This window comes from Brachyistius frenatus, unplaced genomic scaffold, assembly GCF_029030835.1.
Source record: "Brachyistius frenatus isolate BFR_SWC_R1_liver_20210118 unplaced genomic scaffold, ASM2903083v1 Contig_12, whole genome shotgun sequence".
Lineage (NCBI taxonomy): Eukaryota > Metazoa > Chordata > Actinopteri > Embiotocidae > Brachyistius > Brachyistius frenatus.
This window is the reverse complement of record NW_027210611.1, coordinates 379,429-403,279: the sequence shown is the minus strand read 5'-3', so window position 1 is coordinate 403,279 and position 23,851 is coordinate 379,429. Positions and strand designations below refer to the sequence as shown.

The following is a 23,851-nucleotide window of genomic DNA, read 5'->3' as shown; positions in this document are numbered from 1 at the left end:
GTTGATAAATAATCATCAGTAATGTAAATATAATAACTAAGTGGGTAAAGGCAAATAATAAAACAGCAAGAATAGTCTGATAATGTCAGGAAATGACCTCACTTTAATGCAACCTTTGTTAAGTCAACAAGTATGTCTCTAGTTTCCTATCATAATATGATATAATATCAACATATCGTCCAGCCCTATGGGACTGTCATTATTTTGATGACAACTAATTGTTTTTGAGGGATCCAATTTTTAATGTTCAGCGGAGAAGATTTATCTTTTAAGCAGCTTTTTAAATTCAAACATTTTGCTTGTATGTATGTTTTGTTTTAATGTAAGCTTTATACGCAATGACAGAGAGAGAGAGAGAGAGAGAGTGTGTGTGTGTGTGTGTGTGTGTGTGTGTGTGTGTGTGTGTGTGTGTGTGTGTGTGTGTGTGTGTGTGTGTGTGTGTGTGTGTGTGTGTGTGTGTGTGTGTGTGTGTGTGTGTGTGTGTGTGTGTGTGTGTGTGTGTATGTTTCTAGCATGCTGCAGACTTTGGTGATCCCCTGACTTTTCCTCTTGTGACTTTCCTCCCACACACTCAGCGCTATCGCTCCTTTGGTGTGCCGTAATCAGATGAGTGTGGCATTTAGGGTATTTTTAAATGAGACACGCTGGCTAGGTGTAATTTAATTTCAACATACACAATATTGTAGTTGATGGGAATAATTTAAGTGTCTGGGCCATGGAAGAGGAAAAACATCTCATCAGTTGTTGAATAATTTATTCCCAGGTGAACTTGGATAATAGCATAAAAGCCGGCGGTCTAATATTTAATATTTAATATCCTTTTGACTTGTTGTGAAAGAACAACTCAATGCACTTGTCTCCTTCTCACTTCCCTCATCAATATATCAGTGGCGTCACTAGTAACACTGCTGCTACACCACCACCACCACCACTATTACTACAGACACTCCTCCAACTCTTACAGAATAAGTAGGTCAGAAGTTTTTGTGCAAAGCTGTATAAACCCATATTTTATATTAACAATAGGTCAAATGATGATGTTTAATGTGAAAGGTGCAGCTCATAAAGCTGTGATAAACTGTGCAACTCTCAACACCATATCCGCTCAGTACTAAACAGCAGCAGGTAGACAAAGTTAGCAATAAGCTGGAAAACCTAAAACCTGGAGTCAGCATTTTGTAATTTGTAGTTTGAAAGAACACTGGACTTCTGCACCTCCTCTTAGCTGACCGAAACCTGTCGGCCAATCACAGATCATTTCAGAGAGAAGGGCTGTTCTACCAATATTAATGGCGCAAGCACGTCCCCTCATTAAGCGTGATTTATTGTTGGAAAATCATGAAGATGTTGCTATTCCAGCATTGGCAACAACTGCAAAGCAACCCAGAAAAGGGAGATGGGTTTAATAAAAAGAGTCTGACAATAAACACAATCAAGGGTGTTCTGAAAAAGAAATTCAGTCCTAATCCGATGAGACCATGCTTTAATGCAGACCTCAAATGATAGGCACACAGAGGGGGCCTTTTTTTTTTGACTCTGCACTGGTCACCCGGGATTTGTCCCGGTATGCCTGATGGCCGGTGCACTCAATAAAACACATGTCAATATTGGCAAAAAGTGTCAGCGCATTTCACAACTAAAACACGTGTATATGCACGTCTGGTGGGAGGGGCTTAGCACAGATTTTTTTTTTTTTTCTTCTGCCTTTTCCAGAACTGCTTACCACAACATTATTCAGTGAAGCAGCCAGATATTTTCTGCAGGAGTTGGTGCTGTAAACAGAGAAAACAGAGGTAAAAGTAGAGTCCTAAATTCACTTATATGTATGCGGGGACAAGACTATGTGCAGACTCCTTTGACGTGCAAGCCGAGGGCATATTACAGACGGAGATAGTCGATATATTTGCTCATTTTTAGTAGCTCTGCTAGAGTAGTTTTATTATATCGCAATAAAACTATCAGTAAAGAAGCAGTTCGACTAAACTGGTAGCAAAGCCCAAAAGGGAAAATGCAGCAAAGCTTGTCAATCAACCAATTTAGTTTTGACAAATTGTGATCAGAACAATACAAACATTTGAATGTTAAAATTATGATTATGAGAGAGAGCAGATAAAGTCAACCAAAATATAACGTTCTCATACTTAATTAATTAGCATTTCACATTTAAGGATGCATTCACTATAAAAGCTTTCCCTTTGTTATTACAGCTGTTATCAATTCATTTTCCTGTAAAGGATTCATTGTGTGGGTCTGTTGCACAATAAAAGACTTTAATCAGCTCTGCTATATATCCGTCTTAAAAACGATCAGATAATGAAGATGATTAAGGGAACTACATGCCACTGAGGTAGAATGGCACCAAAGACATAACAGTTATGTCCCTTAACTCTCAGTTTCCTCCTCCTGTTCGACAGCCATCAGGTCCACCAGTGGAGCCAAAGATGAGCTTTACTGTAACTTATGAAACGTTTTACTCAACTTACACATTACGTGAGCAAAAGTAACAAAACTCTCTGTCACCCATGCCCTTATGTGCATTGTCCTTTTTCTCCATTTTCTCCACTGCAACAAGAGACAGAGGTAAATGTCACAGACAATAGATTCCACTATTTTTATTCCTTACTTGTTAATATTTCATTCAGACATGTTGACTTGTGTGCTCTGGTCTGAAGTGTAAAGAGGTGACTTGATTCCCGAATGTGTTTAATTTCCAGTTTTGTGCTCCCTCATCAGAGCTGATCTCTTAACACCAAACGTGTCCACAAGTTACAAAATCTCCACTCAACAACATTTTGAGCGTAGACCTCTCGATCCAAATTTTCCAAAGTGGACTGGTCGACCAGATAGACAGACAGCCTGATGGCCTACTATTCATGAACCAAAAGCCAGCTGGCATGAATTCTTAATCTCACTCATGAATGCCCATGATTTATTGATGCTGTTCCAGAGGAAAAGTTTACCCCCATGTGCAACGGTGACTGCTTCACTCTCGAGTTGGGCTGTTCTCACACAGCGACTACATTACAGTGGGGTGATATATCATGTGTCAAGTGTCCAGTATCTGTATTCGGCAGACGTTTGCTTTTGTTTCAAATGTCCATATTGCTGCATGTCTCATGTGAGAGTGTCTTGTGTTCCGAGTTAATTTGTTGAGCCACTCGGCAAATGTTTCCCACATGACAGCCAGCAGCAGTAACATTAGTCCCGACTGTACTGCACACAGCCAGTCCCATCCTCACTGCAAATCTGATTCAAACAACGCTCTTGGTTCCCTTGGAAACCAGGTGCTCAGAGATCAGGAAAGATCCATTTCACACTTCAGCAGTGAGCAGGGAGACAAAGAGATGGTTAGACAAAGGGAAAGTGGGAGGCAGAAAGGATTAGAGAGAGAGAGTGAGTGGGGAAGGGGGGTAAAGGAAGCTTGACCTTAAAAGATGCTTCATTCTTTTAGCCCCTTTGTCTCAAAATAGAATGAAAATACTTACAAATAGATTGAGAAAAATGTTGTTGCTTCCCCTCTTGGGATTTTCTGGCCTTTAGAGTTGTCAGTGCTGAAAAGCACAGGATTTATTTAGATGTGGTGGCTGCAGTTCTCATTTATTGATGCAGCTTTTATTGTTATCAGCTGTAAGGCTTACATGCATGCTCTTCACACCACCTAGCTGAAGGAGATGGCTTGATGCAGATAGTCAGTTTTATGTCTCATTGCTTCTGAAATGCTGCCAAAGGTCAAAATTCCCCTTCGTACACAGATGCACTTTTTCATTTGTTAAGAACTCTCCAGAAAAGACCACATCAAGGGAACGCTCAAGTTTACAGCTGAACAGTTTGTGATAAACATACTGAACATCAGGGAAATCAAATGATCCATCTGAAGTCAGAGTCCGAATGTTTCTGTTGGGTTTTCATTTTCTGCAAACAATGGCTGTGTTGATCATTTTCATACATTTTATGTGAGTGAATGCTGCCTGAGTTTGGAGCTCTCTGTTCAGCGGTTGAGTAGGTGGGTGAAATGGTCCACATTTCACACAGGGATAAAGCACTCTGCGCAGAAAATGCAATCAGAGCTAAGGCACTTTAATAGCAGTGGATTGTGTGAAAGAAGAGTGCTATTTTAAAATATATGGTGATACTGTTGAGTCTAAGTCTTAAATACACAGAATGAGAGCAGATGGTGGTGTTTTTAACAGGAAAGATAACAAATACCGAATTAATAAAAACAGACAAGTTTCTACCTAAATCCTGATACTAAATAGATATCATCTGTATAGGAGGATGTGACCAGTTGAGCTTCCTTAAGAATACCAACATGGATGGAGCATTTAATCAGTTTTGAAAGTATTATTATACCAGCTTTATATTCAAACTCAGTACCTTTAAGGTGCATTATTTAAGCTTTAAGACCCAACTTGTAATACCACTTCATACAAAAAGGGGTGATAATGATTCACTATGGAATACAGCCTGCTTTCAGTCCAGCTCTTTGAGTTTCAGTAGTTTTGTCAAATTTTGTGTGAGTCCTACCATTAGAGTTGTTAGCTCTTTGTTTTATAACTAACAATTGTAAAGTTAGCATGCATGGACCCAGTAGTGGATTGACTTAGGCGGTTAGGTCTATAGGTCTGGTCTATGTTACGGTTTGTGTTGTCATTAGTTTCAATAAAGATATTTTTTGAATAGTCCAAACAAGGCCAGTAGGCTACGCCTGGTTTGTTTGCTACATAAAATTGCCTCAGTGTCGGAACCACAAAAAGCTAATTTAGCAAATATAATAACACTGTCAGAAAGGTTATAGAATTAGCTACCATAATAAGCTACTGCTACAGAACCAGCTGTTTATTCCCTAGTCTTAAAAATATGTGATTTTAACATGAAACCTTATTCCTTTACTCTCCAGGAGCTTCCTTCGGCAGTGGAAAGCAAGACCAATGCTAACTAGTTTTTCTTCTATTTTGCCAATCTTGTTTATTGTTCTATTCATCCTATTGAGAAGTTAGAATACACTACTTCCTCTATCTCTCATATTGGACTGAGAGCAGACTGGACGCCACAGTGACTCACCTTGAGTTGCGGGGTGGTACTATAAGACGGGATGGGCCAGGGCCAGCTGGTTAGGATGCTAACTCCAGTAGGCAACACATTGACATCTTTGATAAAACATCAAAACTTTTCGGCATATTCTGTGGATAAGTTGAGTGAATATTTGAATGCTTTACACTATGAATCTTTCAGTTAAGCATAACAGCTGCCATGTAGCATGGCAGTGAGTGGCAACTCTCAGAAAAGTGCATCATCATCTCCGCCCTGATCTTTTATTTTAGTCAGTTTATGAATGTAATATTTTATATCCTACAGTAGAAGCCTATTGGAAACAAGAAAATGACCAAAACAAGCCTGAAAATTGTTGAATTATAGTTTAAGTAGATGGTGTTGTCTTGCTTCTACAACTGTTTATTCTTTTAGGTGGAAATGTGTCCATGAAACAAATTCAGGCAAATAAATGTAATTAAAGTCACAGAATTTTTGCGTATTCCATCCATCCATCCATCCATCCATCCATCCATCCATCCATTTTCTTCCGCTTATCCGGGATCAGGTCGTGGTGGCAGCAGGCCGAGCAAGTTGGCCCAGTCTTCCCTCTCCCGTGCAACATTTTCCAGCTCATCCTGGGGGATCCCAAGGCGTTCCCAGGCCAGATGGGATATATAATCCCTCCAGCGTGTTCTGGGTCTTCCCCAGGGACTCATGCCAGTTGGGCGTGCCTGGAAAAACTCCAGCGGGAGGCGCCCAGGAGGCATCCTGATCAGATGCCAAGCTTCTTACTCTATCTCTAAGGCTGAGCCCGGCCACCCTACGGAGGAAACTCATTTCAGCCAATTGTAACCGCGATCTTGTTCTTTTGCTCATGACCCAGAGTTCATGACCATAGGTGAGGGTTGGAACGTAGATCGACCGTTAAATGGAAAGCTTCGCCTTTCAGCTTTTTGACTACCTTAGATACAGCGTCCAGGGAAATGAGTGTGATGCCCCTCCACTTGGATTCCATGTCCTCAACCTCCCTCGGGATGTGTGAGAAGTTCTTCCGGAGGTGAGAGTTGAAGATCTCCCGGACCGGGGCCTCCGGCAGACATTCCCAGTTTACCCTCACTACACGTTTGGGTTTGCCAGGTCTTTCCAGCCGACTCCCCCGCCATCTGATCCAACTCACCACCAGGTGGTGATCAGTTGACAGCTGAGAGTCCAAGACATACAGCCACAGATCAGCTGATACAACTACAAAGTCAATCATTGATCTCCGGCGTAAGGTGTTCTGGTACCAGATACACTTATGAGCCACCTTATGCTCGAACATGGTGTTTGTTATGGCCAAACCGTGAATAGCTAAGAAGTCCAATGATGAAACACCATTCGGGTTCAGATCGGGCAGACCGTTCCTCCTTCACCATCATTGCCCACATGAGCGTTGAAGTCTCCCAGGAGCTGGTCTATGCTGTCGGTGATCAGCTCGCCCAGATCCCCGGCCCAGCCCGCCACCTGGTCTGCAATGCACCCAACCCTGATGCTTGTCCCCGCGGGTGGTGGGTCCACCCGCAGGGTTTTTGGGCTGAGCCCGGCCGGCCACCGGACGCTCGCTGGTGAGCTCCCCTCCCAGGTCTGGCTCCGGCAGGGTTCCCCGCTATCCCTGATCTGGGCGAGGTGGGTGAAGTCCGTGTGCTGCTGTTCGTCAGAGGACTTTTGAACTGCTCTTAGTCTGGGCTCACTCCTGAGAGCAGTTTGCCTTGGGAGACCCTACCAGGGGCTGATGCCCTGGACAACATAGCTCCCAGGATCACTGAGCCACTCAAACCCCTCCACCACGTTAAGGTGGCGATTTTCTGAGTAATTAAAGTCACTGAATTTAACTGTATTTCATGAAAAAGAATCTCACCTTGCATAGCTTTGAGGCTCAAGACTCAGTAAACAAACTCTGGATGCTTGGCTTTACCATGTTGCAATTTCTATTGTTATTTGAGGTTTTAAATAGCAGCAACAGCTGGACTGACATCTCTGTTGATCACTGTTTAGCTTCTCAAAGGAAGTACAATAAACATTGATCAATTGTTTCTCAAGTTGGTGTTATGTATTCAGGAATATTGACAGAGAAGATTAATGGTTGTATACGTTTCAACTGAAGCTGTTTTACTGAGGATTTTGCTGTGAAAGAGACAAGTGTCCAACAGTAGGCCTATTTGATTGTGTATTGATCAGAATTGTGGAAAAGCTCTTTGACCTGTAATTTAATAATCAAGTCTCTGTTGACAGAAATGACAAGCACAGGAGGGAAGCTACCAGCGCTTGTCAAGTCATATGCATCTTACTTTTCCACAGCCGTATATTGGCCCACAGGGCCTTTAGATTGAAAAAGTAGGCTGTCTGAAACCTTATGCGTCTTGTGCTATCGTGAGTGTGCTGGATTTTTCATGGGTTGAAAAATGACTCGAACTAAATGTTTATTCACATGCCTCCCAGGCTGGCATCAAAGTGTCTGGAAATATTCTTACTGAGACTTTTTTCCTCTCTTGTGTCGAGTAGATCCAGCTGTCACATTTATAGATGTGTACTTCTCCATCAGGTACAGGCTGCGCTGGACTAAATTACCTGCCCTCACTTTGACCGTTTGCCATTTTCAGTGAAGATATACGGAAAATAAGTAAGCAGATGCAGAAACAAGGCCGTTATCTGCCAGCCTGTCAAAATATCTGGACATTTTATTTCTGGCTTGGTCAGAGGTCTGAAGTGATTGTTGATATCAGAAGAAGCCGCTAGTCTTTCCCGTCAGAGTTTGATAACACAGGGAGTTTAATATCTTGTGAATCCAGTATACAAGCCTGTACACCTTATCGTGAAAATCCTTACCGCTGCAGCAATAAATCAGCCTATTGATGTGCCTACTGTTTTTCTATGTGTACTCACTGCCTTCAGTATTGATTTGCTTTGCTGAGGCAAACTCTACAAAGGCAGTAGCCGCACAAAAAAAGTAAACACACACAGACACACACAGAATCATTTGAAGCATTGAGTGTAAATAATTGCATCTTTAAATATATATATATATATATATATATATATATATATATAACTTTGTGTCTCTGGTTGAGCTGCCTGTTTCACTGTCATGTGTACACGCACCCCTCATTAACTTGTTCACTGAGCTGCTCCATACCGTATAACCACCCTCACCACTACAGGCAGACAGAGACCAGGTCTAATTAGTAACAAGAATATCAACAGCTGGACTGATACGGGTGGCTGGAGCTGCTCACTTTTTCTCACTGACTGTGACCAGAAAGATTAATGTGCAGATGTGTGTGACAGTTTGTGCCCACGTGTAGTTGGGGACCATTAATTACGTGGGAATGGCACCTGACAGAAACCCTGACCTTAACCTTTCAACCCTCTGGTTGCAGTTCAGTTAGCCATAAAATGTGTCGGTGTTGCACTGATTCCCAACCAGGGCAGCTCATACAGCAGGAAATACTTCTGTATTTACCACAACATACAGTTGCTTCAGAAAGTATTCAGAATCCTTCACTTTTTATGCACTCTATTGTTTTGTAGATTTTAAAGTAAATTAAAAAATAATCTTTCTCATCAATCTACAGTTTATAACCCATAATGACAAAGCGCAAATGGATTATTAGAAATGTTTACAAATTCATTACAAATTATAAACTGAAAACTCTTATTAACAAAAGTGTTTTTTTTTTTTTTTTTTGTGATATTCCAAATTTGCTTAAATTATCTTTACCATTTGTCCAGAACATGATGGAGGTGCCTTCTCAGCTGCAGGGATGGAGAGACTGGTCAGATCTTAATGTTCATATGAATCCAACCAAATACAGAGGGGTCCTTAGAAAACCTGCTCATGAGTGCAGACTGAGGCTGGAGCAACGGTTCACCTGTCAGCATAAACCAAAGCAAACAGTGAAGAGAAGGCTGGAGAGGCTATATGACAAGTGTCTGACTGTCCTTAAGTGGTTCAGCCAAAATCCATACCTAAACCCCACAAAACATCCTTGGACAGATCTGAAAACGGCAGTGCACTGATGCTACCCATCCAATTTCTTGTCGCCTGAGAGGATCTGATGGGAACGACTGGATAAACTGCTCAAATCAATGTGTAAAGCTTGTAGAGATGTTGTAGAGAAGAAGACTGACGGCTGTAAAGCCTGTACAAGAGGCTTGTCTGAAGTACTGAATCAAGTTTGTGAATATTTGGTAAATTGGACATTTCAGTGTTAAATTTCCATAAACAAAAAATTAACTAAACTTTAAAATGTCTAATTTCTTTGTCATTATGGGTTATTGACAGTAGATTGATGTGGAAAAATAGCTATATATAAAAAAATACTACAATATGCTAAAGTGTGTAAAAAGTGAAAGGGTCTAAATACTTTCTGAAGCATCATTACATAGAAAAGACCTCGGAATAACTTTACTGGCAAACCCCACTTTTATTTATTAGTAGTGTTTAAAAACATCCAATTTATAACCAGTTCAAATGAACAACATGACAGGCGGTGTTTAAGGGAAACTTGACTTAGTCCAATAGATCGGTATAATATAAAAAAGGTTGCGAGCCCCTTCAAAAAGATCTACTGTACATTGCCAAATAATGGATTTTCTGAGTAGTCTAACCAGTCCTGAAAATATATGACATTTGTGGCTGAAAATGTGGTGACAATAACACAGGCCCAGAAGTAGTGGGAGTGGAAGACAGCTCATAGACTTCAAGAGGTTAACCCTCATCTACTTTTATTCCAGAAACCTGTCTCTTCCTGTTGCCATATAGTGGAACAGTGTGTCCAGAAGTGGATGATTTTGTGTAAAATCACAGTGAAACTGACAAAAATGGCTCCCGAGATCAAAATAGTTTAAAATATGTGTTTTTTAGTATTGGCCGGTCTTCAGACACAACCTGACTGCTGCCTCTTACACTTCTGCTCTTAAAATGTTTTGTATGCCCTGTAGAGTTTTGCAGTATGTGTGTTTCAAACAGTGATTAGCCATTTACCATCTGCTGAGCTGTGTGAGGAGAGCAGCTCATGACTCTGCCTGTTGTGTCTGAATCAACGCCGTAGCTCCACTCCAGCTATCAGGCAAAGCTGCAGGGACTCTTCGTATGCAAGCAGCAGGTATCAGCTGGATGATGCAGTGTTACTACACACAAGTGGCTCAGTTCTTTGCCATCTGTGTGAACTGAGAATGAGCTGTCCTGTCACCGATCTCTGCCGCTGCCTCCTACTGCGCAAAATACCTCTACCCTGTATGATGAGATGAACTTTAAAACTCTGTGCATCCATTTCAAAGTTAGCCTCACCTGAAGGTCATCAACCAGCATCTTCTTCAATACAGTAGAGTAGATTAAGCCTGTAGGAGGGAAATCTATTTATTTGCTGCTTGAGTGATGTTTTTAATTTTTTTTAATTTTGTGTGTCTGTGTATGCATCAGTGTAACATAGTGTTTATGTTGTTTTCCAGGACCTGGTGGGCAGTGCACCGCCTCAGAAGAACTGGAAGGGAATAGCCATAGCCCTGCTGGTGATCCTAATCATCTGCTCCCTGATTGTCACCTCCGTTATCCTGCTGACCCCTCGTACGTACCCTGCGCACACACATGCCCACAGTCAGAGTGTATACTTCCAAGGATGAAAAACGGATTATTTTATTCATTGAAAATGTGTCATCTCAGTCAAAATATCAGCTCAGATTCTTTTGAATGACCGAGCATTCACAATTATGCGACAAAGGATTTAAAATCATGCAAAACTGACTTGTCTGGCAGTAAGGTCGCAGAATAAATGCATAGTGTTCCACCAAATGCCATTGAAATGTGCTGTGTTTTTGAGACACTGACCATTCAAACAAATGAGAAATAAATCGTGATTTGCTCTGCAGAGAAAACACTACAAACAACATTCCGTCACACACATCTGTTCTGCTGTCCTCTGCCTTTGCAGAAATGTTTTAGCTGCAGCCTCGGGTTGAAATTGAATATAGAAAAATATTTTAAACAACTCAGAAATAAACTCAGAGACCACATGCCTTCACCAAAGCAGCACAATCATCTCGACTCAAGTTAAATGGGAAATAATTGGACACAATGCGCCAGATGCAAGAGGCAAGATGTAAGATGTCACCCATTGATTTATGTTACAGATTTTGGCTGCCGCCATCCTGCTTGTTCGGAATGGTATAGAGCTTAGTGGCCCTTGGTGGTATTGCAGTTTAAGGCACTTCCACATTGGCCTAATTTTTCAGACCCAGAAGCTACGTCCACTTTTATATACAGTCTATGGCCAGATGGTGCATATTAGATTCATGAAAAGATCCTCCCGCAAATCACAGTTTATCATGGGCCATGACCTAATGTTACATCAAATTCTACTAAAATCGGAGATGTTTTTGGATTACCTTAGAAACAAAGATGAGGAGAGTACACATTGGTTAAGCTATTTGATTCATTATACACACATTCAGCGCACATGGAGGGCTTTAGATTCAGTGTTGCAAACACTCAGATACAATTTTTATAATTCTCCTCTCGGCTGCAGGATTCAGCTTTTTCTCGCAGCTCAGGCAGCTATTTTAATTAGATAACCTTTTTTCTACGAGGGCAAGGTTTTACAGATCACATGGCTTCTCCGGGTGGTGATTGTATACCAGTTTTACACAGAGGCGGGGTCACCATCTCACTAGGTAATGGGTCTTCTTAATGTGTAATGCCATTCAGTGCTGTTTAATAGAGATGATTATGCAGTAATAGCTCCAGCCATTTGTCAGATTGGCACTGCCTGAGAGATATCATTTGCCTCGTGCTGGAAATGAGCTTTCCCCTCTCACGCTGCAGCTTTTTGCCAGACAAGAGAACAGCTCTGATTTTTCAAGTCGATAAACACTTGACAACGCCTGATGCGGTATTTACACACTCAGAGCTCGTTGCTCAGTCACCACAGGAGGCCTGCAGAGGAATCTGTCAGCTCACGTTTTGTACAGTAAGACTGGGCTGTCAGCCATCATGACGACTCTTGCCTAACTGTTGTTTCCTTAGAAAAGGTGTAGACAGTTAAAGGGAGCAGATATTCACTGTGTTTCCTTTCTCACATCCAAAATAACTCACTCATGTTCCCCTGTTGTCTGCTACACCTGCAGTTCAGCTGTCAGCCTCAGATTTGATTTTGAGTTTTGGGTTTGGAAGGAGTCGCCAGCTGCTGAAAAACACAGCAGGCAGATGTGAACTGCTGCTCTCAGACCAACAGAGCAATACTAGAGGCCCCGTTCTTGTTTGTATTTTGTTGTAAATTGCTCTACTTATAGTGGGGAACAGTTGTTGAAGGCTTCATCTCCGGAGATAGAAGAGGAGTATATTAAAGCGAGGGATTGAAAATTTCAAAGCAGCACACTGATGAAAAAGTCAAAAGATATCCTTCAGTTTTTGCTCTGAAACTTGTAAACTTACTCGCTTGAAATACTAATAAACATCTGAAGACTGAAGGACGGCTTCTTGACGTGTATGTCAAAAATCAGAAGGATGTTTCTGAGAATATATGTCATATTTATATGTCATGTTTAATTTATGCGTTTTTATTTATCTTTCGATCACACACTCAACAGGTGAAGATGATAGCCTCGCCCTTAAGAAGAAAGTAACTGTGGAGGATGTCTTTGGAGCAGATCTTCACATCCATGATCCCGACGCCAAATGGCTCAGCGGTGAGTGAGTTTGGCTTTGACATTTCCAATCTGACTCTGCATGTCAAAATATATCCAGACATATCCAGACACCTCATGACAAGCATCAGTGATGCCCATGACTCCGAATATACCATCGGTATTAAAATATGTCATATTTTCTTTGGTTTGTCCAAACAGTTGTGATAATATTTGTAGTTTAATGCACATGCATGTTTCCAACCCAGAGGGACTTATAAAATACACCAAAAGACACAAGTGGTGAACATTCATGAAAAACAGAACTTAATACATGCTATATAAACGTGTATTGCAGTTACGAGATACAAATGAGAGAAGAGATGTGAGGGAGTTTGGAAGCTGTAATTGCACAGCTTTACAGATGAAAACGAGCAATTCAAATATAAAATTCACTTCGCCTTCAGTCTCAATTAAAGCACATAACAAACAAAGCCAGGGAGTCCATTGAACCTGCCTGTTTCTGGTGGTGCACACTTTGCTAAGTAAACACTACAGTTATTTGAAGTTACTATAACTGTGACTACTCTCTTTAAATGCCAAACAAATGGGATACATGTAAATGCACATAATTTACCCCCGAGAGATTTATAAAGTACCATCTGTCTGTCTGTCTATCTGTCTCTCTGTCTACTCTATCTAGCGGTGGTTTTTTTTTCCATCTCCTGGCTCATTTAGTGTGAACAACATATTCAGCACATTGTGTTTCAGGTTTACAGTATGACGGTCTAAAATGAACAGATGTTCAGTAGAAAAGCTTTGTTTTGGCCTCTGTAACCTCATCAAGTAGGAAGCTGCCACCTGAGGTCTTAAATGTTGGATCAGTTTACTCAGTGCACCCTGGTGTTTGACAGGAAAACTACTTCACATCAGTTCAAGTATGATTCGCTGAATCAGTGCTGTTTTATTCTTAGATTATTTTATGGTGCACAACAACAGGCTAAAACAACATGACTTGTACAAGGACTGCCAGTTCTATGTTTTTATTAACGGATTTCAGAATAATAATTCAAATAAGTTAATTTGCTTGTAAAATAGTAGAAATGCTTTAAATCAGCCAAAGATAATACTGATATCTGGTCATTTAACAGAACCCAAAGCTGAGCAAGCAACTTTATAAATCACTAATTGGAGTTTAGAACATATTTCTTAAATATCTCACAAACAGAAAGGGATTCTTAAAAATGTAAAAGTAAAGGTGTGAGTAAAGAATATTAACTCTCTAACAGAGTGAATTAATCAACTGAGTTTCTGGTGATTTTTATAACTGTCCAACATCTGTGTATAACAACTGGATCTTGGTCTGTTTGTCTGCTTGTCATTTCATAGTCATTTGAGTTTTGATATCTTTTATTTTACAACAAAAAAATTAGAGCTTCATCATATACCAAAGCCTTCCTGGGTTTTACCCTCAACTGAGCAAGTAAAAGCTCCAGAAGAAATATTAAGTGGTCTTTGAGTGTCAAAAAACAAAAATTAGCTTTAACTTTACATTAAACATAGTATGTGTCAACACTTCTGTCTGAACTATCTAAAAAGTTGTTCAGTGTTCAGCTCTTTCTACAATTTTTTAAAATAACTACTCTTTTTGATTTTGTTTTTGTTCCTATGAATTTCCCTTGAACAATAAACATTACAAACCCCGTTCATAAAGTATGAAAGAACTTTTAACTATCGGGCAGTTTAAGTTTTATGTTGTATTGGACTGGACCTACAGTATATAGTTATCATCATCAGATATCCTCACACTGACACACACAGGTACAGGCAGCTTATGCACAAAAACACCTGAAAACGTACATGTATGCATTTGATAGTGTTGCGGGACTTGTAGTGTAATGTCCTTTTGTTCTACTGTGCAGGCTGTTCTGTTGATTACTTACATTACAGACTAATTAGCATATAATTTGTTAAATTGTAGTGTTTCTGTGCCCTTCATTCCTGACCGTGATGAAAAAAAAAAAAAAAAAAGGTCCTCAGCACCTGATGAAACTCCAGTAATCAATTGTGTGACATTGCATCTTGTTAGTTAAGTAAATGCAATCAACTCCCATTTGGTGCTAATGACCTTCTGATAACAAACCCAATGGGAAAACTTCACACTTGAGTCGTCCTCATCAATATTTTGTAGGCTTCATTCACAGCACTGTGTAATTGATCCCCGTTGCCCTTTGATCACCGCTTGCCTCAGTGGTCTTTGGACTCACCTCTGAGTTTCTCACACAGACTCTGATCCAAAGACAAAGGATTCAACCTTCACATTGATCCGTAAAAATGCTGCTGTCTGTTCGTCTAACGAGTTCACATAACAGAATATAAAGCATATGACACAACTCCTGGTTATTATCACTAAACTGTTAAAGCATTGCATGTCATATCCATTTACTGCCAGAAAACCGAAAGTTTGACATCCTCCAATGAGAAGTCCATATTTCAGCACCAACTACAACAAAAATGAGTACACCATTCCTTTCTGAGATCCCAATCTTTTGTGTCTTTAATATTTTGTGTGCATGCCTTTATTTTTGATGAAAGATTTTGCCTCCTGGGCTCATATGATTTCAGTCTTGCACAAATCTGTGGAGAGATGTTCTGCCATCCTTCACACGTGATTCTTTTCGGCTGCTCCTTGCTGTGGGGGTTTTGTTCTCCTGCCTACCATTTTTTTTTTAAACTTCAAAAGTGTTTTATTGGATTGAAGTCAGGGGAAGTACTTGGGTAGATCATTGTTTTCCCTTCTATTTCCTGTCTGGGATTGTTGCAATGTGTTTGGGATCACCGTTGTGGTGCAAAGTTTCTCTCTCCTTCCTCCGTGTTTAACGAGCAGCACCATGCCAAACATGCTCGACCCCATCTGACCCCCCCCCCCCCCCCCCCCCCAAAAAAAAAAAAGTGCTTTTACCTTACCAAAGAAAGTTCTGCCAGTAATCATCAGGGTTCTTTTTATGAGCTGTTTTCTTTAAAGGTTGACTTCATGCTGTGTCCCTCACACTGTCTGAGCTGTCACTGAAACACCAGTTTCCACAGATAATCCTCATTGTTAGTCAGAAGCACTTACTTGTCTGGTTTTCAATGGAAGGTTGCGTTAATAAAAAATATGTGTGTGGATTTTTCTCACCCCTTAGCCTCCTGTTTTATAGCTCATCCTGTACTTGCCTATATGTCCTAACTACTGCTGCATCTGTGTTTCAGCTTATCTTCAGGGCTCTTCTTCCCTCTGGTTACTTGCTTGTTCAGGAAATACATTATAACGTAGAGCAATGCTGCATCAGACACAACTCCAGCCAAACCTGAGAAAGCTGCGGTGTTCACAGGTTCTTTTATAACCTTGTTCATGCAATTAACTTCAACTGGAAATGTGAAAGCACATTTGTTGCAGTGGTCACAGATAAACCGACTTTTGTCGAGTCTTTTAGAGCCTCATTTTCAGTGACATCTGTCTAGCCTGTTTTTCCTAATTATACATAAGATTAAATATCCTCCATGTCACCTTTAAATAATGCAAGTATTGTTAGGTATTGCATCATTTAACATTTTATTGCACAGAAATGTGCAAAAAAAAAAAGCTGGCAATGTCCTTGACTACAGAAAAAACAAAACATTATGACTTTTATGACTCCCAGCTCAGATCTTCTCGTAAAATTGATTTGGCATTACAGTTCCTATTGTGCATGTCTGCACTGACAATGTCAACTTGTGTTTATGTCCATACAGTCACTAAAAAGTGGCAATAAAATAACACAGAACTCTTTTCACTTACACAGACATGTTGTGGCCTGAGCCAGCCGCTTTCTCAAATGGTTTTCTTCCATGTGTCATTTCAGACAATGACCTGCTGTATCGTACGAGTGACGGGGATGTTGTCAGGCTTAACATTGACACGAAGCAGAGAAAAGTTGTCGTGCTGAACCAGCTGTTTGTGAGTACAGTTTTTTTTTTCAAGAGCAGTAACTATACTCTCTACTGCTTCTGTACTGTTTGTGTTATTTGTGCAAATGTGTAAATTTTTTTTTTTGTCCCATTCAGGACAGATCCAGAGCCGCCAAATATCAGGTGTCTCCAGACATGCAACACGTGTTGTTTGCTTTTGAAGTAAAACCGGTGAGAAAATTGACCTGGTGCCTCAATGAATATGTATTTTTTTCAACCTTCGTCTATGACTGTGATGCTGTTTTCTTCCACAGATCTACCAGCACTCCTTTGTGGCCAAGTACATTATTTACAGCCTTCTGACACAGTAAGACTCACCTCTGTTGTGTTTTCTTTGCATTGTGTGTTTTCTGTCTGTCCTCGTCCTCGCACAGATCTGGACAACCTGACCTCACTTTGACCTCATGTAGACAGTCTGCTGCCGACGGCCCCATTTACCTGCTCTCACTGCCACCTTATGGGAATGCATTTAAGTTTGGTTTAGTTTGGGGCGCTGCATTCTGCCTGGCCTGTTTTTAGCCTTTCATCCATCTATGTCTACTTATTTCCCTTTCTGTTCTGTATTTGTCGTGAGCCAAGCAAAGTCCGCTTGTACTAAAACAAGGTTGTGGGTGATTGATGAAGCCTACAATCGGGGGACAAGCCAAAAACACATGACCCTGTTCTTCTGACTTTGCATTTCTGTTCACATACTGTATACAGTGTGCATTGTGCATGTAGAATACATACTGCCAAAAGCCATATTGGCTCCATATTGCGTTGTCTCCACAGGGAAACCTGGCCGTTAAATCCCCCTGAGGTGCATGAAGCTACCCTGCAGTTTGCCGGATGGGGACCCCAAGGCCAGCAGCTGGTAAGCAGTCTGTAACCCTCGAGATTACACTCACTAAACTCTGGCACATTGGTGGAGATCCGTCAGAATCAGCCTGCCTTCGCAGGCAATGCACTGATTTATGGTTTGTCACAGTGGAGCGGACTAATGTTGTGTTAATAGGAGGTCTGTGTACTCTGTAATGACCACATTAAGGGTTCCAGGGTGAACCCCCTTTTGTTTTGACCTTCATGAATGTCAGCCAAAATGATTTTTTGTTTTCTGAAAACTCCCGAGCTGGTGAGAGCCATAGTGGCAGATGGCATCTTGGTGGTACAAGCCGTGACTTGGGCAGTCTGAGGTTGCTGGGGGGGGAGCAGACACATGGCATTGACTAAAGTGTTGGTGTGTATATGTGTACTGTCACATTTATCTTTGTCAGGACTGAGTTTCAGACCGTAGTAGTGAGGACATTTTGGCTGTCTGACACCCATTAAAAGGGCTGTTTTGTTAGGAGTTGGTTTAAGCAATCAGGTTAGAGTTAGGATTAGGTTCGGGTTAGAATAGGAGTCAGGCTTTTAGTTGTGATGGTTAAGATTATGGTAGGAGGCTGGGAAGGCATTATGTCAATGTCCTCACAAAGATAGCCATGCAAATGTAGGTGCGTGCGTGAGTGCATATAACAAATTCAACAGTAGCAGCAGAGTGAACCTATTAGTGAACATAAATTCAATAAAACACTGACTGAATTAAGGTGGTTCTCATGATCGACATACATTTCCAGTAAAGTGACAAAGACCTCTCATGGTCGAAAAAATGGAGACTGAGCTCATTGTTGGCTTTGTTTTCTTCACGATTTGTTGACTAGAGAAATGCGAGCCTATCCTTTAATGAGCCTAAAAGCGCCATTGATCCAAAGCACCTGATAATGTTTGGTTTGATTACTTACTCCATTTTGTCCCTTGTTGTCTTTAAATTGGTTTCTGTTTAGATTGTGGTGCTTAAACAACAGACAGCCCTGTGTTTCATCAGCTATCACCTCAAAGCTTTTTCATGTACCATAATCGCTCTCATCGTATCATTGCCTTAAATTACAGATAAATTCCTGTGAGAAGATATTAACATTTTGAAGTGTGCGATGAGACTTTGGCTGGTGAGGGAAGAAAGCAGAGTAATTTGCATATGGTAATAGTGTACCTGATTGTTCCTTTTCTCAATGCTGTTACTGTAGCTATGCATTTGATTTAATGATGCGCCTAGGTTGTGCAAGAAAAATGAGATGAGCTCCTCTCTTTTGTCTCTGTCTGACCTGGAGATGTCGGATGTGTTTTCTTTTTTTTTTTTTCCCCTCACGGTTTGTGAATATAATGATTTCCCATTAAGTTTATCAGAATTGGAGCAATTTATCATCAAGTATTTCATCAGCCTGTAAAAAAAAATGTGAGGTGTGTGTGAGTGTTTGTGGCAGCATGTCTGTGTGCAGCGGAGCATCAGATGTACAGTGAGAGGAACGGGGAGATGAATCCAGCAACACTCCCCTCATTAAATGGCAAGCAATTACTCTACCATGGCTGCGCAATCAGTGACGCTGGGTCAACACACGCACACACACACACACACACACACACACACACACACACACACACACACACACACACACACACACACACACACACACACACACACACACACACACACACACACACACAGACACACACACACAAACAAGAAACCTTGCCATTCGAGCTCCACAGGTGTCTTTGATGTTGCTACTTTCATCTCTCCACCCTTTTGACATGACTCTTTTCTAGCTTTTTGCTTATTCTCTCTTTTCTCTCATCTAATTCCATTTAAGATCCAAAAGTCATTGGGCAGGTGAGCGTAAATTAAAAGATTGGCCCCTGCCTTACATATTATTCCAGCTTTCAGAAGCCGTTCAGGATCATTTAAGACTAAATGCCATCATGCAATTTGGGCTGCCGAGTCTTTTGAACCTGCAGACTTCATGTATCTCTTTTAATCATTTGGTGTTCATCTTGCAAAGTTGAAACAAGGTCTGGTGCTTTGAGGCCACCTTAGCCGAGGTGTAATTCATGATAATTAGAATGCAGCTTCATGTAACCTTTTGAAAGCGGCCCATCCTGTCCTGTGGTGGTTTTACAACATTCGCCAACCACCGGCTTCCTTCTTTTTACACAGCCCTGCATTGATCTGTTTTCCACAGATGGTGTTCCCACAATACAAAACTTTGATTTTCTCAACAGCAGCCATACATCAGAGCAAAAGGGCTCATGTTTTTCTATTCTTCTGTCTCTTGCCAGCGATTTGAGGCTTACATTTAAGCTGAACAAGGTTCAGTTGACAGCCCAGTCGCACCAGCACGGCCTGCACTTCAGATACCAATCAATCCCACATTCATCTCCCTCACACTGGCACCAGGCGAAGCAGCGAAAAACACTGGAGTGGCTCATCAGAGGGTTTTAAGTGTCGCACGCTCATCTGCTAGCGGTGTGTCTTCACTCCTTTAGGCGATGCCATCGTTGGCGCTGACGGCTTAAATCAGTCGTCTAACCTGCAGTTTAGCTCAGTCATTGCCCACCCCGAGCCGGCAGCATAACATCTCAATAAACAGAGAGTGGAAACGGTGTGTGCTTCTGTATGTCATCGGTAATGTGCGTGTGTGTGCCTGCAAGGCCTCAGCCAGTATTACAAAGAGTTTCATGCTGCTACGGAGAGGAATACAGCTTGAACTCTAATGAGGCAAATTACCATTAATACAGTGCGTACGGCAGGTGTTGACTGAGACGGAATTTGTTTCTAAGCGTTACTGATTGGGCCGCTGCGTTTCTGTGTGGATTAGGATAAAGTCATGTTGTGATAAAAAGCCACAAGTCGGGTTTGACATAAAGGCTGAGGATATAAAAAATGTGAGCTACACAGGCTGTGAAAATAGTTTCTCAGCTTTACAGTAAACTGAGATTTAAGAGTTTGTGTAGAACAATAGCGATACGCAAAACGATCGTAGGCTGCTTATGTTGACAAAGAAACTAATGATGGCCACTGCTCTGCCTTTCTCTGTGCAGATCTTCATATTTGAAAACAACATCTACTACAGAACAACAGTAGAAAGCCGAGCCATTCGCCTGGTTTCCACCGGGAAAGAAGGAGTCGTCTTCAATGGCCTGGCTGACTGGCTGTATGAGGGTAAGATGATGAAAAAACAAACTTACACAGAGACAAAACAAAGTTCTGAATAATAGTGTGTCCATTATTTCCATCTGGCATGGACTGGACTTTTCGGAGTTTGGAGTTGCTTTCAGCTTTAACAAAAGAGTTAAAGTTGTAAGTGAAACTTGACTCCATGATGAAAATCATTTCAAGTGCTCAGTGAACATCTCAGTTCAGAACCAGGGCTGTTAATAAGCCACGATAAAAGCCTTCAGTTTTTTTAGGAAGGCTTTTCACAAGATTTTAGGCGCCAACTTCAGGGAGTTTTACAGATTTTCCTGTTTTCGATTGTGATGTTGGACGCAGTCTGCATTTAAAGTCAGCCCAACGTTGTCAGATGAAGTTGAGGTGAGAAATCTATGCAAGTTAGGCACCAAACTTAAGACAGAAAACAATTTCATTGTGGACCTCACTTTGTCCTACCCTAAACTGTTTCCACAGAGTTTACAGTATTGTCTGAACAATGTGTACACTGTTGTACGCTGTACCATTAAGATATCCCCTTCAAAATGCATTAGATGGTTTTCTTTGGCCAGTTGGGGCAGGAGAAGTCAGCCGTAAACACAAACACCACTGACATATTAAGTTGGCATTGCAACATTAGCAAGTTGTGTTTCTGTTCATCTGTATTTAGCCAACTCAATTTGAAAACCATTTTAACCCAGTCTTTTGACACTTGCCCCCCCCAACCCCGCCACCCCCCACCCCACCTGCCTCTCTCCGAGGTGCGATGGGATGCATGATTTCATTTGAAAGATCACAGCTGGCTGCAGTTCAATGCACCTCCCTCTCTAGACTTCACATAACTCGTCTTTGTGTTCAGGCATTTGTAATTAATTAATGTCTGCAGCGCTGTAATCTCACTCAGCAGATGTTCAAACGCCAGCATACGTGTAATTTAGTATGAGACACTTTCTGATTACAGCATATGTGGGACAGACATTCTAATTACGTACCACTTCAATATGGCTTTGTTTGCAGATGCACTGCCACGTTGGAGAACAGTTTTCCCTCTCCATTCATTTATAATGAAGTTTATAGGTATCTTATTTAGACTTGTGTTTCTGGCATTGTCATAATTACTAATTGTGTATATATTCAGAGGGTGCTTTTGGATAATAATTTTAGGGTAAATGTAATTGCAAAATGCCATTTATTATGGGGAAAATTCTGTTACAGTGCATGAACTGCTTCAGGGTTGGCTAGAATCATTTTTTTCATTAATGGGATTAATTCTTTATTGTAGACACAGAACATGACATGAAAGAAGTAATCCATTTCCAGTGCTAAAGAAAGATTTGCCTTGCTGTGTTTTCCCCACTATGTTGTAAGTATTTATCAGTGCATAACATACTGTCTCATAAAGGCAGACAAGTATGTCTTTTGAACACATTTCTTACGGTGTTAACAGTGTGTGCCGTGTTGTTCAGGTGGGAAATATTTGGCAAAAGTTGCTTGAATATGATTCAAGGTGAGGCTTCCTCGTTTGTCTCAGGTCTTTAATGCTGTGCATTCAAATGTACAGCGAATGTACCTATCACAGTGCTCTGTATTAAAGAGGTAAAGCAGGTACATTAACATAAAATCTTGTAAAAATTCAAAGCTAATGTTAAAAATTATATTTTCATACATGTTTTGGTTTGTTGTTTTATACAATTTCCCAAAAGAGCTCAACAAAGTTCAGATTTACAGCCCTCCAATCCTCTAAAAGTAACAATTTTGGTAAATCGTACGTTCATGTATAAAAGTGCTTAAGGGTATATTGATTTAGGATCAGCATGGTTCATTCAAGTTACAGCATATCATGCTGATATTAAATAAAATATTAAAACCAGCTAGTCCTATTGATGCACTTTATAATATTTTAGATAATGAACCATCAGATGATTTACTTTTCTTTTCTTTTCTTTTCTTTCTAATAACACTTTCACATTTATAGTCTTGGGGGTTTAAACAATGCTTGGCCAAAAACAATTATCTTGCAAGCCTTTGATGTCAGCCAGTGTTAATAATTATTCCTCAGTTGCCGTGATGGAGCATCAACAAATATGTGAGTTCTACCTTTGATCAGGGGATTAAAAATGGTGAAGTCATGGGATTGAAGTCGGAAAGACTTCGATTTGTGTAGAGCTGTGGGTTTGGGAGATGAAAGACATCAGAATACATAGCTTTTATGTTTTTACATGAGCAGTCATCTGCACCTGTGTAGATCTGTGTAGCTTCTGTAGGATTTGGTCGGTGCATGCGGCCTCTTTGGGTTTCGACAGCTGTATGTTTGCAACCTCTGCTGTCAGAGGGAGTGACACATCGACTGCACAGCCAAACCACACTGATTTGTCACAGTGAATTTGCGAGTGCAAGGAACAGAAAACCTCTCCATCTTTCTGTGGCGCTGTTACAGAAAGATATAAATATTTTTGTCTCGTACGAATAGCAGACACAGTCTGTATACTGTGGCTGATGTCAGATGTCAACGAAGGCAACAGGAGTCTTATTTAATGCGCAGACCTTCATAAAAGAACAGATGAATATAATTTTTTTGTGGTCTTCCTGCGTTATAGAAGAAAAAGTGGACGCAGATTTTCTTTGGGCGGCAGCCTTGAAAATCCTCTTGCACTGCAACAAACTAAACTCGGCCTTAGAGAGCCAACTGAAGCAACTGCTGAGAATTCACCGCTGAATAGTCTCCTTTGCCCACTTGACCCTACATTCACAGCAATGTGAAAAATAATTATAGCCTGACGACAAACAAAATCACAATGTCCTCATCAAGGTTGACTTGATAATTGTTTTATCAGGGAAAGGTTATTGTTCGGATCTGCTGGTGTTCGGATCTGCTCGTGTGGGTACAGTAGAGTGGATTCATAGAGCTCTTCTGCCCCCTGCTGGAGTTGTATATAATATCATACTTTTCTTGCAAGTTTTTGTTCAAAAAGAGTCCTCCACTATGTCCACTCCTCCTTTTTTATTCCTCCTTTTTCAAAGCCCAGTTATAAAGTGTCTGGGCATATTTTAAGGTTTTCACCAACAACAAAATCTAACCCGACAGAATATAAGCAAGGCAAGAATAGCTTTATTCATGCAGCATTTTTCATACACCGGGGAAAAACTCAATTTGCCTTGCTTTAAAAA

The 23,851-nt window shown here is 40.9% G+C and overlaps 1 protein-coding gene across 4 annotated transcripts in view; it reads left to right on the top strand.

The window, feature by feature from the left end:
* Nucleotides 1-23,851, top strand: part of LOC138617227 (A-type potassium channel modulatory protein DPP6-like) — a 77,419-nt gene that overhangs the window by 45,348 nt on the left and 8,220 nt on the right. For all 4 annotated transcript variants that reach the window (XM_069692011.1, XM_069692014.1, XM_069692015.1 and 1 more), the window contains 7 exons: nucleotides 10,522-10,636; nucleotides 12,655-12,753; nucleotides 16,575-16,669; nucleotides 16,777-16,851; nucleotides 16,935-16,987; nucleotides 17,452-17,533; nucleotides 20,575-20,695. In XM_069692011.1, the coding sequence (XP_069548112.1) occupies nucleotides 10,522-10,636; nucleotides 12,655-12,753; nucleotides 16,575-16,669; nucleotides 16,777-16,851; nucleotides 16,935-16,987; nucleotides 17,452-17,533; nucleotides 20,575-20,695 (640 nt within the window). The remainder of the gene's footprint in view (nucleotides 1-10,521; nucleotides 10,637-12,654; nucleotides 12,754-16,574; nucleotides 16,670-16,776; nucleotides 16,852-16,934; nucleotides 16,988-17,451; nucleotides 17,534-20,574; nucleotides 20,696-23,851) is intronic.